Source organism: Terrapene carolina, unplaced genomic scaffold (genome assembly GCF_002925995.2).
Source record: "Terrapene carolina triunguis isolate 2854851 unplaced genomic scaffold, T_m_triunguis-2.0 Scaffold84, whole genome shotgun sequence".
Classification (NCBI taxonomy): Eukaryota; Metazoa; Chordata; order Testudines; family Emydidae; genus Terrapene; species Terrapene triunguis.
In genome coordinates, this window is record NW_020664435.1 from 9745506 (window position 1) to 9766442 (window position 20937).

The 20937-nt window shown below is 44.6% G+C and overlaps 2 protein-coding genes across 2 annotated transcripts in view; one reads left to right on the forward strand and one right to left on the reverse strand.

Moving 5' to 3' along the window:
• The first annotated feature begins 3879 nt into the window (after nt 1-3879).
• On the forward strand, nt 3880-14764 carry PP2D1 (protein phosphatase 2C like domain containing 1). The gene is made up of 3 exons (XM_024197373.2): nt 3880-4067; nt 7956-8977; nt 13717-14764. The coding sequence occupies exons 1-3, from the start codon at nt 3880-3882 to the stop codon at nt 14691-14693; spliced, it is 2187 nt and encodes a 728-aa protein (XP_024053141.1). The 3' UTR covers nt 14694-14764.
• Nucleotides 14765-14887: 123 nt separating this feature from the next.
• Nucleotides 14888-20937, reverse strand: part of RAB5A (RAB5A, member RAS oncogene family) — a 26351-nt gene continuing 20301 nt past the window's right edge. Inside the window, exon 6 of the mRNA XM_026649378.2 lies at nt 14888-16383. Within this exon, the coding sequence (XP_026505163.1) occupies nt 16268-16383 (116 nt within the window). The 3' untranslated portion in view covers nt 14888-16267. The remainder of the gene's footprint in view (nt 16384-20937) is intronic.

A 20937-nucleotide genomic window follows, 5' to 3' on the forward strand; every position in this document is an offset into this window, starting at 1 on the left:
AAGGAATTGGTGGTGGGGGCAGGGCTGGCTCCAGCTTTTTTGCCGCCCCAAGCGGCGAAGCAGAAAAAAAAAAAAAGGTAAAGCTGCAATTGGTGGCACTTCGGCAGCAGCTCTACCGTGCCGCTTCATTCTTCGGTGGCAATTTGGCGGCGGGTCCTTCCCTCCGAGAGGGACTGAGGGACTCGCCGCCGAATTGCCGCCGAAGACCTGGACGTGCCGCCCTCCTTTCCATTGGCCGCCCCAAGCACCTGCTTCATTCGCTGGTGCCCGGAGCCAGCCCTGGGTCGGGGGGGGGATGATACTGGGACTGACTGGGCAAGGAGACTGGCTGGGAGCTAGGAGTGGGAGGAGACGGAGATCATAGGAGGAGCCAGGGATATGGGGAAATTGGGACTGGCTAGGCAAGGAGACATGGAGCCAGTGTTGGGGAAGACTGAGATTGGTCAAAAAGCCAGGTGGGGATTAGAACAAGTTGCTTAGATAGGAAACTGGGAGACAGGGCTGGGGAAAGACTGGGACTTGGATGGGGAGTCTGGGGGATTGGAGAGTGGGACAAGGAGCGTGGGGAGTAGAGACTCGGACGAGGAATTGAGAGACAGGGAGAGAAAGGACCAGCAAAAGGGATTAGGTTTGAGAGGCACAGGCACAGAAGGGTCTATGCCGACTAGCTAATACTGCCCTGCAGAAACTGAAATGGAACCCAAGATCTCGGAGACCCACCATTCCTCTGTTGTCAGCAAATATCTGTGAAATCCACTGGAAAAGCACGCATCTCATCCCCTTCTAGTGCTGCTTCACACAGAGGGTGACAACCTCCTATTAGTATCAGTTGTTCTCTTAGCTCAAGTGACAGAGGTCTGTGCTGTGGATCTAAAGGTTGCAACCCTGCTTATGAGCCATGAAGGGATCAATATGAAGCCACAGCATGGCAGTGTTGTTTTTTCAGTTTGCTTTTTTTAAAAGCTAGGAAATTACACACAAAAAACGACATTAAAAAACATAAGGTTGCAAAGTCAAACACTCAAAAGTTAGGAAAAGGCCAGAATTAAGGTCGCCTGTGCAATGTTAATACAGTCCCTTTGTGCATATGCATTATGGTAGTCTTAATTACATAAACACATACTATTTTTCCACTTGAGACCTTAGGGTTGAGTTTTTACAGCTAAAATTATGGTCAATGGGAGATGCATTTTGAACATATAAAAGACAGTTACCTTTTCTGTAACTGGTGTTATTTGAGATGTCTTGCTCATGCCTATTCCACAATAGGTGTGTGTGCTCGCCACGTGCACTGGTGCCGGAGGTTTTTCCCCTAGCAGTACCCATAGGGGAGTGCCCCTAGCGACCCCTGGAGTGGGGTCTCTGTGGCGTGGTATAAGGGGTGCTGCATGCGCCCCCCACCTTCAGTTCCTTCTTGCCAGACAACTCCAACAGCGGGGAAGGGGGGTGGAATGTGGAATAGACATGAGCAACACATCTCGAAGAACACCAGTTACGGAAAAGGTAACTGTCTTTTCTTCTTCGAGTGATTGCTCATGTTTATTCCACAATAGGTGATTCCAAGCTATATCCGTTGGAGGCGGGTAGGAGTTCCCAAATTCTCGGGACGGAGCACAGCCCTACCAAACATGGCATCGTCCCTGGTCTGGGAGACGATCGCATAATGAGAGGTGAACCTGTGAACTGAAGACCATGTGGCAGCCCTGCAAATGTCCTGAATGGGGACATGGGCTAAAATGTCAGCCAACAAGGCTTGCGCCCTAGTGCGTGTGCCCTCACAATTGATGGCTGGGGGATTCCCACCAGGTCATAACAGGTACGGATGCACGAGGTGATCCAGTTGGAGAGCCGCTGATTGGAGATCGGCTGACCCCTCATGCATTCGACCAAGGCAATGAACAGCTGCAAAGACTTCCTGAACGGCTTAGTCTGCTCCAGGTAAAAAGCCAGAGCCCGTCTCACATCCAGCGAGTGGAGGCGGCGCTCCTCACTGGATGCATGGGGCAGAGGACCAGCAGGAAAATGTCCTGACCCATGTGGTAGGCGGAGACCACCTTCGGGAGGAACGAAGGGTGTGGGCAGAGCTGGACCTTATCCTTATGGAACACCGTGTACAGGGGCTCGGAGGTCAGGGCCCTGAGTTCTGAGACCCGCCTAGCCAACGTGATCGCTACCAGGAAGGCTACCTTCCATGAGAGTTGTGACCAGGAGCACGTAGCTAGCAGCTCAAATGGGGGACCCGTCAGCCGGGCCAGCACCAAGTTCAGGTCCCACTGCGGGACCGGTGGCCTAACGTACGGGAAGAGACGATCCAATCCCTTAAGGAATCGGCCAGTCATGGCATGGGAGAATACCATGTGCCCCTGCACCGGCAGGTAGAAGGCCGATATGGCTGCCAAGTGCACCTTGACAGATGAGGGCACCAAGCCCTGGGCTCCAAGGTGAAGGAGGTAGTCCAAAATGAGCTGGATTGGTGCAGCCACGGGGGAGACGCCCCACTCAGCCGCCGTGAGGTGGAGTGCTGCTAGGTTGGGGTGGAGGAAGTGGCCCTGGTCCTGGGAGATCAGGTCCAGGTGGGACGGTAACGGCCGTGGTGGGGCAACCGCCAGGCTCGTGAAGGTCCCGTACCAATGCTGCCTTGGCCACTCCGGGGCAATCAGGAGGACTGTCCGTCTTTATCTTTTCCAGGATCTTGCCGATCAGTGGGAACCGGGAGGAGGCATAGAGCAACTGGCCTGACCAGGATAGGAGGAAGGCATCAGGGATAGCATCCCATCCCAGCCCCCCATGATCAGAACCGGGGACAGTGACGGTTCCTTCGAGTTGCAAACAGGTTCACCTGGGGAGTTCCCCACTCTTGGAAAAGTCTGTGCACCATCTATGGGTGAAGATACCACTCGTGCTGAGAGGAAAAGTCCCTGCTCAAGTGATCCGCCCATGAATTCTGGGCACCCAGTAGGTGGTAGGCCTGTAGGCAAATGTCGTGAGCTATACAGAAGTCTCACAGCTTGAGGGCTTCCAGGCAGAGGGCAGATGATCGGGCACTGCCTTGCCTATTGATGTAAAACATCGAGGCCGTGTTGTTCATGAAAACCCTGACCACACGGCCCTCCAGGTGCGAGCGGAAGGCCACGCACACCAGCCTGACAACCCTGAGCTCCTTGACGTTTATGTGGAGGGCCAGGTCCTGTGCCGACCACAGCCCTTGGGTCTGAACGTCTCCCACATGGGCTCCCCACCCCAGGTCCGATGCGTCGGACACCAGTTCCATCGACGGTGGCCTGCCTCTGAACGGGATTCCGCAGAGCATATTCCCTGGGAGGGGACCACCATCGAAGGGAGGTGATCACCAGTTCGGGCACAGTGAGGACCTTGTCCATCTTGTCTCTGGCCTGGGAGAACACGAGGCTAACCAGACGGGCCTCATCCTGAGTCTGGCGTGACGAACCACATATGTGCACGCCGACATGTGACCCAAGAGCTGGAGACACGCTCTGGCTGTTGTCACTGGAAACCTCATGACTGTTGATGAGCCCTTTTAGGGTCTCGAACTTGTCCCGTGGGAAGGAGGTTCTGGCCGATGTGGCGTCCAGGACTGCCCCGATAAACTTTGTGCATTGAACTAGGACTAATGTGGACTTGGTGTCATTTACCAACAGGCCCAGAGTGGCGCACGTGGACAGAGGAGCGCCACTTGATCCTGCACCTGCGAACAGGAGCTGCCCTTGACCAGCCAGGCATCCAGATAGGGGAAAATCTGGACCCCATGGTGCCTGAAGTAGGCCACCTCCACAGACATATACTTTGTAAATACCCTGCGGGCAGTGGACAGGCCAATGGGAGGACCGTAAATTGGTAGTGTTCCTGTCCAACTGTGTAATGGAGGAAGCGTCTGTGCCCCTCGAATATATGGATGTGGAAGTACGCGTCCTGCAGATTGAGGGTAGCGTACCAGTCCCCGGGATCCAGGGAGGGAATGATGGAGACCATGCGGAACTTGAGCTTCACCATGTACTGGTCCAGGCCTCGCAGGTCCAGGATGGGCTGAGCCCCCCTTTGGCCTTCGGGTAAGGAAACAGAGGGAGTAGTACCCCTTGCGTTTGAATGCCGCTGGCACCACTTCCACCGCTCCTAGGCACAGGAGCTGCCCTACCTCCTGCTTGAGCAGGGCCTCGTGAGAGGCGTCCCCCAGGGGGAACAGGGGCGGAGGGTGGTTGGGCGGGGTAGAGGTAAACTGGAGGGTGTAGCCCCAGGAGATGGTGCTGAGGACCCATTGGTCCGAGGTCAGCCACGACCACTCAGAGAGAAAAGCACACAACCAGTTGGAGAAGGGAAGCTTTATTGAGGGTGGATCCCTGATGTGAATTGGTAGGTCGATCCCGGGCGTACAGTCAAAACTGCCATTTCCCTGCCTGTTTGCCCTTGAAGGACCCAGGCTGGGGGGCAGGCCAAGAATGCCTCTGCAGGCGTTTCTTATAGTCCCACGACTTTTTATAAGGGGGCTCATATTTAGAGTGGGTGGCCTGGGCAGGAGCCTGCTGCGGCTTAAACTTAGGTCTAGCCGGAGCTGGAACATAGAGGCCAAGAGTCTTAAGCATCGTGCGGGAGTCTTTCAGGCCATGCAGTTTTATGTCCGCTGTTCTGCAAACAGAGCTTTGCCATCAAATGGGAGGTCCTGCAAGGAAGTCTGTGCCTCACTGGACAGCCCAAACAGCAAGAGCCACGACGCCCTTCTCATGGACACCACGGAGGCCATGGACCGTGTGGCCATGTCCGCCGCATCTGACGCTGCCTGCAGGGTTTCCCTGGCAGCCGCTGTACCCTCCTCCACCAGAGCTTTGAACTCCTTCCTGTCATGTTCCTGGAGGGAGTCCTCGAACTTGGGCAGAGAGAGTTCCACAGATTGAACTCATACCGGCCCAGAAGAGCCTGATGGTTCGCCACCCGTAACTGGAAGCTCGAGGATGAATAAATTTTTTGCCAAAGGAATTCAGCCTCCTTGAATCTTTATTTTTCGGAGTGGGGGCTAGTTGGCCCTGCCGCTCCCTGTGGTTGACTGACTCAACCACCAGGGAGTTAGGGGCAGGATGGGTGTATAAATATTCATGCCCCTTGGCGGGCACAAAATACTTGCGTTCCGCTCTCTTAGAGTTGAGGGGCAATGAGGCCGGGGTTTGCCACAAGGCATTTGAAATTTTCGCCACCCCTGCCAGGTACCGAGGTGGACAGGACGTTAAACAGGGAGTCCGCGGGCTCTTCCACCTTCTCTGCCTGAAGGTTGAGGTTTGACGCCACCCTTTTCAATAGTTCCTGGTGGGCTTTAGAGTCCTCCTGCGGGATGGAGGGGCCCCAATCACCTCATCCGGGGAGGGGGAGGAGGCAGGTACAGTACTTTGCATGTCCACTGGCACCAGAGGATCCACCAACTGTTCTCTCTCCGGGTATGGCACCGAAGATGCACGTCCCACCAACTCCTTTCTCGGAGGCTGGGAGAGGGAGGCCGACAGCCATTCCGAGGCTCCAGCCACTGAGCGAGCCCCCACCAGGGGCTGCATTGGGGGCCACAGTGCCCACTGGAACCACTGTGCCAGCCACGGGGCTCAGTACCACTGCACCTGCTGAGCAGGCTGTTCGGCCTGGCTGGCCTGACCCATCAATGGACAACTATGAAGGGAGGCCGGGCTGACATACGACCTGCCGCTGTCCCTGGACGGGAAGGAGCGGCGTTGCCGGGAGCGCTGCCAACCACAAGACCATGATCTCAACGTGGAGGAACGGTACCGCCGATAGCGGCTGCTCCACAATCGGCTCCAGAGGGCGGATCCGCAACAGTGAGGCACCGACGATCGACGCCCGGGAGTGGTGCCGTGGCAAGGTCCTGGAGCGAGACAACGAACGGGAACGGCGTCAACGTTCCGTCGCAACTGGCTACAATAGCTCCTCTGAGATGAGGACTTTTGGCATTGTCTGCCTCAGTCCCATGGGTGTCCGCTCCTCGAGGCAGAACGGTGCCTGGAGTCTCTGTCCGTCGGAACCCAGCCAGACAACCTGGTGGGGGTCGACGGTGACCTGCGTGAACTACGCACGGGATGGTCGCTGAGCGGCGAATGGTGTCAGGAACATTCCCTTGACAGTGACAGGTACCGAGGCAGGGGCGACTGCGGAGATCCCAGTGGTGGGTTGCCCCTGGACCACGGGCCCAACATTGGCGGTGCTCCTGGTACCAGCATGGAGATAACGTCCTGGGCCACTTGCAAGGCCTCTGGCGTGGAGGGCATCCAGACATCCGGGGAAACCTGCTCCGCATGGGCCGGGCTACTCCACTCGACCTGAGTCGGAGGCCTAGAGGCAGATGGGGACCGAGGACTGCCCAACATGGATCTAGCCCAGGGGTAGACAACCTATGGCACATGTGCCGAAGGCGGCACGCGAGCTGATTTTCAGTGGCACTCACACTGCCCGGGTCCTGGCCACCGGTCCGGGGGGTCTCTGCATTTTAATTGAATTTTAAATGAAGCTTCTTAAACATTTTAAAAACCTTATTTACTTTACATACAACAATAGTTTAGTTATATATTATAGACTTATAGAAAGAGACCTTCTAAAAACGTTAAAATGTATTACTGGCATGTGAAACCTTAAAATTAGAGTGAATAAATGAAGACTCGGCACACCATTTCTGAAAGGTTGCCAATCCCTGGTGTAGCCTCTCCCCCGGTCTTGCTCCGGTGCCGCGGCAGAGGAGGCCTCTTCTTAGCCTTCTTGGCATGCCCCGCGGACAGGGAGCGGTGGCGACTGGTAGATGGCGCTAGGGGGTCACCGCGCACCGATACTGCGGTACCTGGTGTCAACTCGGAGCGGTGCGCCGAAGTCAGGGTCAATGCTGACTCCATCAGGATGGCCTGGAGCCTAATGTCTCTCTCTCTCTCTCGGTCCGAGGCTTGAACGACTTACAAATCTTGCAGCGATCGCTGAGATGAGTTTCACCCAAACAGCGTAAACAGTCAGTGTGTGGATCATTCACTGGCATCGGTCACCTACAAGCGTTGCACAACTTAAACCTGGGCACAGGGCATACCCCAGCACGGGCGCACTAACTAAACTAAACTACTAACTGCAGGTCACATACACTGAACGAACAAAAGATCTGGGGACAAGCTACAGCAAAGCAGGAGCAGAGCAGTTCCGAAGCACCTTCACTGGCGGCAAGAAGGAACTGAGGGTGGGTGGAGCGCGCAGCACCCCTTATACCGCGCTGTAGAGGCGCCACTCCAGGGGTTGCTGGGGTGCTCCCCTACGGGTACTGCTAGGGGAAGAACTTCCGACACTGGTGCACGTGGTGAGCACACACATCTATTGTAGGAATACACATGAGCAATCACTCAAAGAAAAAAGTGCTATTTACATATATTTCTTTGACGCTAGAAGTCTCAAATTAGGCATCCAAACTTACTTTGATTTCTCTGTGCTTCCCTTCCACATCTGTAGAATGGGGATAGTGCCCTATTACCAGGGTGTTGTGAAAATAAAGTTTGTGAAGCATTCAACTACAATAGTGAGGAGACCCATACAAAAGCCCATGAAGAAATTAATAATTCTGTATTCAGAGAAGTGTTTTAATAGTGTGCTGTAAATAAGGAGTGGGATCATATACATTGGACAAGGATAAAACAAAACACCGAATAAGCTGCTTATACAGTGTGAGCGCTGTTCAGTCTGTGCCCTGAATTCTGGCATTTCCTAACTTTTGAGTGCTTGGCTTTGCAACCTTAGTTAGTAATTTTATATACACCATGTGCATTCAGCTTAAATCTTCCAGCTTCTTGGACATATACATGAATATAAAGTAATGCTAATAATTTTGAGATTAAAAGAGGGCATGCATGAAGGCTAGATTATTGTAGTTGTATTGGATATTAAAATCCCCTTTTAATAACATTCAACTCCTTTTGCAGAATGACATGGGAACCAAATTTACAAACTACCTCAAAAACAGCTGACTTTGAACTCTACAGACATGAGGAAAATCAGGCTGAGAAGATCGGTTTTGTGCCCAGGAAAGTAGATTCTGGGGATATTCCAGTTCTTTGTTCAATATGTCAACAAACAATATACCCACATCAACTTTTTTATCATAAAAAAGAGCACAAAGCCCTAGCTCTACTGGGTTATCATCGTCCATGGATTGAAACGGACACCAACAAACTTTTACTTCAGAGACAGCAATTAATTTCAAGACTGATCAAGTTTTCTAAATACACTGAAAGAGACAAACAGAAGATTGATTGTTCGTTAGAGCTACTTAAGAATAAATCAAAGGGCATCTCATATTTTAGTGTTGATAATATTGTTGACAGTTCTGGATACCTCAAGAAAGTAAGCAATTCTCTAATAAAAGCATTAGCAATTTGCCAAGACAAAAATTCAACATGGCGAGCAGATATGGAAGATACATTCATTGTGCTAGATAATTATGGAAATAGGTCAGATACGTGTTTTTTGGGCTTATTCGATGGATATCATGGTGTGTTTGCTGCTGAGACAGTTTCAGCAGAGTTTCCACTTTTATTTCTTGACCAACTGTCTCAGACTGATTCCTCTTACAAAGTGAGTGGAAATGAGGAACAGATCCTAGATTCTTTTGTCACAGTAATCAAGGGAAATTACAGGGATCAGGAAAAGGTTTTCTCTGGTAAAACAGACAGTGATAAGAAAACCAAGCCAAACACTTATGAATGGATTCACAAAGCATATGCGAAGTCCTTTTGGAGAATGGACAGACTTTTACGACTTGGAAGGAATGAGGTTTCCAAAGTTCGCTGGAGTAGCTGTACAGCTGTTACCTGTTTAGTGGAAAGGATCAGTAATGAAAAGAGCATCAAGGAACAAGAGGAGACAATGCTGCTTGAAAACACCACTACTAATTCAGCAAATCCATCCGAAAGCAGTACTGGGATACTGCATATTGCTAACATTGGTATGTACGTTATTGATTTACGGAATGGTTGTTTTTTGGGGCTGGGGGGGGGTTGGGTGTTTTTTTGGTGCTCTCCCTCCTCCCCCAATTACAATGGGGGAAAAAAATCTAAGCCAAGTTTAGTGGTAAGAGGTTTTATTTGACATTCTGGAGGGTACAAGATGAAACCCTGTGCAATGGATGCTGTCAGACAATAAGTATCAAGCTTATTCTATAAGACAGTTCATCCATATATCTGATAGTATGTTTGACTTACAGCTGTAAATTAAGCGAACATTTAGGGTCACTGGTATAATTACAAGACTTTGAGGGATGCAGGAAAAGTGACCAGCATAAAAAGGTGGAAGAAACAGTTAAGGGAGGAAAACTGAAGGTTTAGTGTGGGATATGGCACAAAAATCAGAAGTCTTCCCTTTCTCCAAGTCTCATTCATTTGAACTTTGGTGAAAACTTAAGCCAAACGTGGGTCAAACTTAAGAAGAGACACATATGCAATGTCTACACTAGGGAATTTTACCCCCCTCAAACCCCAACAAAACACTGGCATTAGTAGCAGCTCAGGTGCATGGGTGTAGATAAGGATCTGACTGCTTCTGCTGTTTATAGTACTGTGTCAAAGGCAACTGAAAGTAATCTCCTCTTTTATTCTGTTGTTACATGGGGAGGAGAGCTAGTGCTACTCTTGAAATGTAATGTTCAAGGGTAATTTATGGAGATTCTTTTCCCCTTTGGGAGTATTTTAGGTGGAAACTCTGCTCAGATCTGATTCTGTTTTCAATAGAATCCTGCTTTTACCTGGTTATAGCTGCAATAGCCACAATTAAGTCCATTGACAATGACAACAGGGAATATTACCAATAAATTCTCACCACTGCTATCCAGTTCAGATGCACAGTGGTAGCCCTACTCTAGACAAGGTACTGTTAGCTTTCACTAATTATCTCTGTTCATTAAATCTCCCTGGGGAATTTTTGGGGTAAAATTCATTAGTGTACACAAGGTCCTTGTGGGATTTGAAGCAAAGTATTCAACTGCGTTGCAGATGTGTCACAGGTCTCAAAACAGAACAAAAGTAGGATCATTCCCAGACTAAACCAAATTCTACAGCTGAGTAGAAAGACCCAGGATAAACAGAAACAAAAAAGTGTCTTTTGGCATGGAAATGATCTCTGATCATTAAATTTTGAGACTTTGTAGCACTAGTGCCTTATGATTAAGAACATCTAAAGACATCACTCTCCATTGCACCAAACAAATATCTGACAATGGCCGGTTAGACAAGCTTGTACAATTATTATGAGCATTTTAAGTGCTCCTATCCCACTAGTACTTGGAAACCAGCTGTGAGACTATGAATTGCACTAAATCTGGGAGAAATGGGAACTCCATTCAGACCAATTTGTTTGGGTCATTGGTTACTGTTAGCCCGGAAAATGTTGGAACCCATTTGTCACTTCATGTAGTAAGGGAAAGCCTGTATAGTTCAATGGGACGGTAACATGGTCCAAATGCAGCAAGTTTGGGATGATTCCTCAGCCCCCTCATATCTAAAATGCTCTGCCCTATGCCCCAATCCCAATCCAAGCTTTACCTTAGGCTCTATTAATCACATGGTCCAGGTCTAACATAGGTAATGAAATAGGGCTTGGAGTCATTTTGAGGTACTTTGTTTTTTTTTAAATCCTTTTGAAAAGATTGGCCCAAACACAATCCATCATTTGATATTTTATTCAATTACATTGAATAAAAATGAAGTCTAACTACCCAATGAACCATTTGTTTTAAATGCATTAGATTCATACACCATTAAGATGAAGCTTGATTCCCCTTGCCCTTCCCCTCTCCCCCATGCCAAGGGAGAGCTGGTGCATCATCTTACAAGTGCTAGGTTCAATTTTAGAGTAGCAGACAAGAAAATGTGGTAGTTTTCAGTTTAGCCTTAAGAGACAAGACTGTTGGGTCATAAAACCACCATGTAATAATTCTCAGAAGCAACCCTTTTCTGCAATAAAGAGAGAGAGAGAGAGAGAGAGATTGTCAGTCTGGACTGTGACATTAGCAAAAATCATGTAGAACTCACTCAGTCTCGCTCAATTTTAATATAATGTAGCATCTCTGCATTATACTATGATCTGCCACCAGAAGCTTCTTATACTCGTGTCCTCATAAGTATGGTACAGTCTAATATAATCACCAAGAACTCTGCTGGTTACAGGAAAGGTTCCTTTAGCATAAAACCCACCCATGCAAACCACTGGGGTAGAGGGTAGGGGAGGAAGTATCCAAAAGGGAACCTCATTTAACATATCACACCTAGAAATCATAATTAACAAATCATGCTAATAGTCTAACTCCAAATCACGTGCTTCTAGCGTGCACATGCAAAAACGTAACACCAAGCTCATACTTTCACTATTTACATATATTTGGTCCATGCATACATTTGCAGTCACCCAGTAATTGCTGAGGTTAGCACACAAAGGCTTTATAGGAGTGTTTTAGGAATTGGGTATGCAGTGTTTCTTGATACATGAAAGGGGAACTGGAGTTTTTGGAGCATATGATGAGCAACTGAAATGGGATGCCTGCAGATCTGTGGAGTAGGGAGAGAGAATATTGTAGATGGCAGGGGACCATCTAAACTGTTTTCATTTTCCCCACATTAAATCACCCACCCAGCGCTTGGAGACATCTGTAGACTCCATGCCCCAATTCCTGGTTTGGCAAACTTCCTTTGGTTCATCAGAGTGGGACTCTCACCTGCCTTCATTGGACTTGCATAGGTGTAACTGATTTGAATTTAGCAAACAAATTGGTTGACACAAAGAATAGAATCCAGCTCACTACTGGCTCTGCAATGCTAACAAGAAAAAAAAGTAAACAGTAAAAAAAAAAAAGTTATGTCTCGTAAGCAAGAACCTAGGTCTCCAAATCCACAAAGGGACCACTGTTGTACAAGATGCCTTTTTTACACTTTTCAGAGTAGAATTGTCTCAGACACTGCCAGAGACACAGGACATCTGGGAAAGAGCTACTCAAAAACTTTCAACCTGATCCTAGGCACTGTTGCTGGAATCTTTCCCTCCCTTTATAGGTAGGTTGAGGATGACATTAGGAGCTCCAAACAATTTATCCATTCCCTTCTTTAGGGGATGCGTGCCCCTAATACTGCTTCCAGTTCTGGTGTATATTTGTAAGCAGGACCAAATACCTGCAGTAGACACCCAACAAGCTGTAACTAGATAAACACCACCCAGCCTCACCTATCCTAACTTCTGGGTCTTCCTAGGCTGCAGCAGGAAAGGTGAAAAAACTCAACCTGCCAGGGCCAATCTAGCAGCAAGGGGAAAATACCTTCTGAGGCCCAGAAACCTGTTCCTACTCTATCTCAAAACAAGAGGGAAGGAACCATTGCTACCATATGCAGTATGCCATTCCAGGCAGGGGAAAGAACTGAAGACCCACCGCCCTCTGGCTGTGCCACAGTCAGTGGTCTTCCACTGCATTCTTCAATTCAGGAAATCCACTATGGAGTCCCTCTCCGTAAAACCCACTAAGAGGTGAAATGCCATTCTTAGAAGGACCCAAGCATTTTCTTTCCCCTGCTGGCTCAGACAAAGGTTCTCCACCTCAGGCTGCAGAGGACTTGTAATCCTCAGAATAGATTAATGCTATTGTCAAATTAGTTGATATAGCGTGGAATTAGTCAATTTAATGGCCTGTCATATGAGGTTACTACAGCTCATCATGCAACTTCAGAAAACATTTAAGACTACCTTATTCCTGAGAACAACCCGTTATAGCTGGCACGTCCTAATTTGCGCTTTGTTACCATGTGCACCTTGTATTGAGACTTAAGCATTTTCCATTTCAAAGATCATACCAGCATAAGTCTTTTGGATCTTGCAAAAGCATGAACTTTTTAAATAAGCAATTCATTGTAATTGTGGAGCTACTCTTTGTCTACAGCATGGTGACAGGAAAACTAAGCAGAATATTTTAATGTAAGTGGCAATACATAATATACGTAATCAGTTATAGCTATCCCATTGCTTAGATTACAACCACCACTGCAGTATCTGATCATGGTATAAATTACAAATGAAAACCAAGTCGCAAAAAATTAATGTATGTTTCTCTTCTTTACAAGAGACACAAGTACTAAATATTTAGACCCTATATTAGTGAAAGACTACAGACTACACTGTGAAAGACTAACTGATAAGCACATTCTGACTGGAACCAGGAGATGCTAAACTGTTTATTTTATTTCCTGTACATTCACTTTCTTTCTGGAACTATACAAGATTTAAAAAAAGGTATACATTTTAAATAGCTACTTAAGAAAGGTGCTTAAGCCTTTAGGCCAACACTATCTGCAAGCACTGAACTATGTTTGAAATTCATTATCAGCTGCTGGAATTTACACAGGATTACATTCTTAGCCTGATATTTTGAATTTCAATTACAACCCATCAAAAGTTTTGAAATACAATGCTACAGTGACATTTTAGAAAGTACAGATACTCCTTCAAAAATTTGAGAGACCAGTGACAAGCAGAACAGCATAAGGATGGATGTCAGCATGCAAATGTGTCAAAAGCTAAGTGAAAGGGACAATACAAGATTTCACCTGTCAAAATGGCTCATTACTGTGAATAACCTAATAGTGTTTAGTAAAAAAAAAAAAAAAAATTCAGTCATACTATGAAATGCAAAATGTACTTATTTTATTTTAGGTAATATACATGCAGTCTTATGCAAAAATGGAAAAAGCTACTGCCTTACCAAAGAACACAGCACTTCTAATTCAAAGGAAAGAGACCGTATACTTCAGAATGGTGGAAACATCAGCACAAATGAACCAAAAGGACTAGTTGAAGGGCTCATCAGAGCTACTCGTGGCCTTGGACATCATGGAGATCCAAAGTTGAAAAAATCTGTTATTCCTGTACCACATACCATATCTGTCCCTACAGATGATTCATGTCAATTCCTTATTTTAGCTTCTAATGGGCTTTGGGAAGTTCTGGATAAAAATGAAGTGGTTATATTAACTCTAAGAATGTTCACCTCTTATTTGGAAATGTATGCCCAGCGAGAAGAGATTTCTATGCACAAATATCAGTATTCAATAATTCCCTATGAAGACTATTTATGTAGTTCAATGGATATTAATGACTTAGAAGACAGAATCCAATTATGGTATTTTAATAAAGAGGCTTTCCTCCAGAATCAACATGAAGGCAGTCTGAAACAAAATAATAAAAAATCATGCTCATGTAACAGAAGAGATTCGCAAAATGAAAACAGGATGCAGCCAGGCTCTAACAAAGAGAGTTCTGAAGAAGTGCAGCAGTTAGACGATCACGTAAAACAAGCAGATACCAAAGCTTGTCTGTCTAATAATCACGGAACATGTTCACAACACACAGAGATAATCCAGTCAGCCTCTGGCAGTCAAGAAGGTTCTGAAGAATTGAAACAGTTTGACGACGATACAAAAGCATATCTGTCTAATAATCGTGGATCACATTCACAAATTGCCAGCAAAGGAGAAATAAATTCGGCAACATTCTATGACAGTGCAGCAAATTACATTAGTAAACAACTGGTAAAAACTGCATTAGCAGCAGGTTCTCGAGATAATATTACTATTTTGGTTGCACTTCTAAATGGATGTGATAAGATACCTAATTATATTCAAAATGTGTAATGTGCTTACCGGACAGAGTACCAAAGTGTGTACAATATACCCTAGATTTAGGCAAGTCAAGTTACATGAGGCTTAAAGTGTCATCCTCACCTGGTCAACCCATTTGGGGGCAAAAGTCATTTTTCTGTAACTGTGTGAAAGCACTAACTGCTAAAATGCAATAAAGATTTCTTGTTGAATTCATGGTAAGAACAGACACTAATCACGATGCTTTCCTGTTTTATAACCACTTTATTCAAACCTGAGCACCTCAATATAAAACTAAACACTGGTGAACTGTCATTTTCCTTGCTATGCCCAAATTACTGCAAATTTACAATCTGCACAAATTTCTGCTAGCAGTTCAACATTTAAATAGATTAAATCGTCTTCTGACACACTTGGTAAATTTCATATAATGAAAATAACAAAGAATTAGTGCAATAGACTGGACAGATCAAAATAAAATGGACTTTGGAAAACAAGGTTGCAGAGTTCATTACTGACAGACAGCAGTACTTATGTTACAGGTACAGGAGCATCATTTATTACTGTTCTAGCCATAAAGGAAGAACTCAGAACCCCTTTAGATTAGGGGAAGAGAAAAGTTAGCTTTCAGTAACTGTACATTTTGTATACCTTTAAGCAACTCTTAAATATTACAGAAAGTATTAAACAAATGTAGACTACAATGCAGTACCCTATTTACAGTACATTAATATCCAAATTTAAAATCAAGTTGAATGTACATAATTATTAGTGCACTGACTATTTTTTTCCTTTGGGGAAAAACATAAGAAGCTGTGTAATGGCCAGCAATGATCAAAAACAAACAAAAAAAATCACAGACACCTAGTTTGTCTTTGTTTTACTTGGAGAGCTCTTATGGTTTGTGAAGAAAAATCCTGTAAAGTTGAATTCATTGGTTTGTGCCTTTATAAACAGATAAATATGGAGTTAAACTTGATTTTTAATCACTATTTTCTTTAAACCACTGGGCTGACTATAATTTACATACAGTGTAACAACTAAAATCCATTTTTCTGCAAGCATAGGATTCTTAAAATGCTGCAAGTATTGTTTGCAGTTAAATTATGAAAATGTGGAATGCATATTTAAATGGTAGATACTTGCAGAAACAACTGGTTGCACGAATACTGTAAATAAGCTTAAAGTATCGGTAGACCCTGTTTCTAGAAAGATTTTTTTTTAAAAGCACAAATTGAAACGTTTGAAGAGTCCCAATTCTATCAATTACAACAGTAACCAATACCTGGATATTGAGGACTAGCTGGTTAGGTCAATAAATGTAATTCTTCTATATCCCTAATGGCAAGTGATTTTTAAAACCTTTCAACTGAAACAAGTTTATTCAGTTTCCACTTCCCCTCTATTGCTGAAATATTACAGCCAGTGATACATGCATGTTAAAAATTAAGATAAAAACAAAATAATTCTGTATTAGAAACTTGACTATGTCATTAGTCTCTTCTGTTTTGGAAGCTGCATTGGACCAGATTAAACACTCCAATTCCATTGTTATTAACAGTTAGGAAGCAGAAGAATATTCAAGACAGTTTAAAGCAACTGAAGGTTTAGTTACTACAACATTGAGCCTTGGGTGGTTGTGTGGGTTCAGTAAGGTCTACGCCTCTTCCTCTGGCAGAGTTGGATCCTGCAGTCTGTGGTTCACTCTTTGGCAACTTTTTAGCTACAAGATTAACAAGAAAAATGAGCAAAAATTAGCGTCAAGATTGTACTAAGTTGTAAATACCTATTGAGTCCAAGAAAGCTATTTGAATATTACCTTTTAAGACATGTAGCAACAAAATAGTAACTCCACAATCTGTCTGCTTTAGGCTTTCGGAGTATGTCATTCAGAAAATGTACGATTAAGACAGTGGTTCTCAAACTTTTGTACTGGTGACCCCTTTCACACAGCAAGCCTCTGAGTGCGACCCCCGCAATAAATTAAAAACACTTTTTTATATATTTAACACCATTATAAATGCTGGAGGCAAAGTGGGGTTTGGGGTGGAGGCTGACAGCTCGTGACCCCCCAGGTAATAACCTCGTGACCCCCAGTTTGAGAACCCCTGGATTAAGACCATTTGTTATTACCATGTTAGAATCCACGGCTTCCTGAATAGCTGAGAGCAAAAAAACCACCCACATCCTTGGAAGGAGAGAAAAATATAGCCAGAATCGCCTAGCAACAGAAGTTAACAATTTAGGCACTAATCCTGCAACTTGTTCATGCAGGTGGGCTCCCAAGGAATGTCTTCAATATGGGTCCACCTATGAAGAACAAGTTATAAGATCACAGCCTTAGGTTACAGCAGCACTCAGCGTGCTAGGTGTTTCTAAAAGACACACTGCTCTGAAGAGCTAACAGTTGGAAAAAACAATACAGAAAGTGGAAAGGAATACAACATACATGCAGAGAGTGGTCATAGAACTAGCACATGTCCCTTTCCTTCCCCCGCGCCCCTTCATAAACTCCCCAATCACTTCTCTATTTAGCTAGGATGTGTGTTTGTGTTGTACATATAAACGGTCATCAGCTCTTGTCCTAGTTATTCATCTGTCCCTGAGCTGCATACTCCCTATAGCTCTGATTTAATTAACTAATTGTTCCTTTGCCTTCCTGCAGCCCACCTGCCTCTCTGTAACCCTGCACTAAAGCAGGAGAAAAATGCAGCCAGTCAGAACTTGATGACATTTATTTATCCTGCTATGTAGGAGTCCCTGCCACTTTTCTGCTAGAGTGGGGTCAGTTGTTGCTATGGAGGAGTGGAGTAGGCAGGTCTTTCACAAAGCTACCCTGACCCTTGCTGTGGGAAGCCCCTGCCCTACCCATACTGCCCGAAGTACTAAAGTTTTCTCTGCATGTCCAGACTCTGAAGCAAGGGTACTACAGTTGGTTAGCAGAAAAGCAAAAGAGACTGAATTTCTCCTAAAGGATTCAAACAGGCAGTATGAATGGGAAATATATAAAAAAAAAAGAGTCATCTGTGGCCACACAGAACCAGCTCCTTAATTTGTGATTGCATGGTCCCTATGAAGCTTTCTACGTTGCCCTTTTAGAGAACTTTTTTCCCAGCATTTCTGGAAATGTCCATTTAAATTTAGCAGAGTTAAGTAGCAACAGGTCTAAAAAGGCCATTTTGCAAATGCCTGCTACATGCCACGTGTCCCTCTTTTCTGTCTGGCAAGTATTTTAACTCCTGTTATTTTGTTTTTCCATTTTCTCATTCTTGAGGAGATGACTCTGGAATGCAGTTCTCACGCGGGATTAAATTCATCCCTGCATAGGGGGACATCATGAGTCTCATGCACCACTTTAAGGTTTAATTGCATGGGCCTTGTTCTGGCACTGTGCACAGGGTGAATTTCATGATTGAATGCGTGCACATGAGAGAGAAAGTGTATGAGTTAAGCTCACAAAGACACTACAGTGGCGGGTACTATGGAAAACTGTACACAAAAATTGTGTTAAATAAAGTTTATGTACTTCACTAAAATACTCAGGGGGTACAATAAAGATTAAAGTACTATTTAAATCAGGGGTTCTCAATCTGGGGGTCGGGACCCGTGAGGGGGGTCAAGAGGTTATTACATGGGTGGTCGTGAGCTATCAGCCTCCACTCCAAACCCTGCTTTGCCTCCAGCATTTATAATGGTGTTAAATATATAAAAAAGTGTTTTTAATTTATAAGGGGGTGTGTGTGTGTGTCACACTCAGAGGCTTGCAATCTGAAAGGGGTCACCAGTACAAAAGTTTGAGACCCACTGATTTTAATATTAAACCAAAAAAAAAAAAAAAATCACATTTCTAGGCCTAGTTAAAAGGAACAGCAGAAAGGCAGTGTATGAGGATTCAAGAGTGGCCCATTAAAAGTTAATTTGGTTTTAAATTTAAATAGGGACATAGAGATAAAGGTTGGCATTTTTTTTATGATCAAAATCCAGGACTCCCGCAAATATTTATCATAAAGATAGACTTTTTCCTCCCCCCACATATTTGTTAGACCTTTAAACACTCTGAACTGATGCACATTAAGTGATCTTTTAATATCACCACAGCATATTTACTAAGTTTTACTTATTTTTATACCTGGATAAAGTATGTATTATATCACAAGTGTACCCTTGTTTAATACAAACAAAGAAACATTTGGTTTTAAGAAATTACAATGCTGCTATTTATTTTACATGATGAAGTGTAATACCACTTAGCCAAATAGACTATATGGACCTATCATGGTGAAAATGCAACACTTACAATCTATGTGGCCATTTGATATTTTTTTGTTTGAGTTTTACACCTACTCCTGTGATTATCTCTAGATTGCTGAGTGGGCCATTTTGCACATCTTGAAGACATGCTTGCTTTGATTCCCACTTCAGTTCTCATGAGTAATAATAGTTTTATTTCTATGGATGAAATTCAAAACACTATTTTCATTTTAAAGTTTTCAGCAGTTTGAAAGTTTCATAAAATAAATATGGTAAGTCCCCTTATCTCTTGGGGATTTTCCCTTTTTTCACAAAATGAAACTCAAGTATGACCACAGGATGTGGGATCTGTATACTTTTGGGCTAAACAACTATCAGCAGACCTTTAGTAAATTTGTATTCTGTTTATAATCTGTAATTATTTCATTTTAAAGAGACTACAAGGTCAAAATACACTTACAGTCAAAATTATACTTAAGGGATAAAAATTATAAATAAGGCCCTACTTCATTTGTGGTATTGTGAAAATTGCAGATCCCGCAATATTAGGCCTCCACTGCAATTCTGATTTTAATTATCTTACTTTGCTGTGTCCACAATTTTACATACATTTGGAGTATGCAATTAGTACTACACTAACATTCAATGCCTGTAAAATGTAAAAGGCTAACGTGACTGGACTCTTTTTCTACAGCAATTGTGTTAATACTTCTAGTCCTCTAAATTTTATATTGTACCAGCCATTTAAAAAAAAAAAAAAAAAAAAGACTGATTATAGTTGCAGCAAAACATCTGGTTATCAAAAATTTAGCAAGCATAACATAATACCTGAGTGTTTATAACCGTGCCAACAAATTTTTATTAAACAAATAAGTCTACTCTGGCTTTTCCAAATTACATCTTTTAATAAAGGTCCATTACTTCTCTGTGATTTTCCATATCTTGTCTACAACTCAGCAGCAATTATTTTAAGATCATCCCGCGATCCAATGAGGGACTTAATTATAAAGGTTCTTTGGTTATTAATGCCATAGGTTTTAAAAATAAATCATCAAATAATGTTCTTAATGCAGTTTGTTCAACACGGACAGAGAAACTACACTAGACATGCGTTTGTTTATATTTAGCATCACTCTCAGGTTGCTATACTTGGGATACCAACACTATGCAGGCATATTTAGAGCTGCGTTTCCCGCATGCACCAGGGTCTTTTCTTGTGGCCACAGCCTCCTGGGCGGTGATGAGGAGGGGGGAAGCGCAAAGCAGCGGCCCCTCCCCAAGGGCCACCATGAGTGGTTGGGCCCTGAACCCCTCTGAAGAGACACAAGCTGGAGGAGCAGGTAGCCAGTGAGTTCCCCACCTTACCACGGGCTTGTGGGGTCGGGCTTCAGCCCTCAGGTGGCAGGCTCCAGCCAGGGGGCTTTGGTTCTGTCCCTGGGCCCTGTTCCTTGGGTGTGGGGCTTCGGGCTCCATTCCCTGGCTGCATGGTGACGGGCTCTGGCCCCAAGCTAACCCCTCCCGCATCACCTCTGCCCCCCTGCTACCTCCCCCAGTGCCCCAGCCCCTACTGCCTCTGTGCCCACCTCCCCATCCAGGGCTTAATTTGTCCGCAGGCTGGCCGGGGCTGAATACATCTGCTGTGAAAAGTGATATTTGTGTGTTTGTTAATATCACTTTTCACAGCACACTTAGTAGCTAGCAAGTCTTAAAAAAACAAAAACAAAAACCCAAAAAACAAACCACGAAAAAAAACCAATAAGAAAAAAAAGACAAGACCATTCAAAGCACCTTATGTGTGTTTCTATTCTGTTTAGGTCCAATAAAGAATAGAGACAACTGTACACTATTTTTATTACTGAGTCTGCAAAACAAAAAAAACACTACATAGATAGATTACAATGATTTGGACATATATCTGCGCATATTAATTTGTTTTTAAGTTAATTAAGTATTTTAGGAAAAATTGTCAGAGCAGCCACCAGCAAGAGTTGGTGGCCGCACTTTGAGGCCACCAAAAAATTTGTTG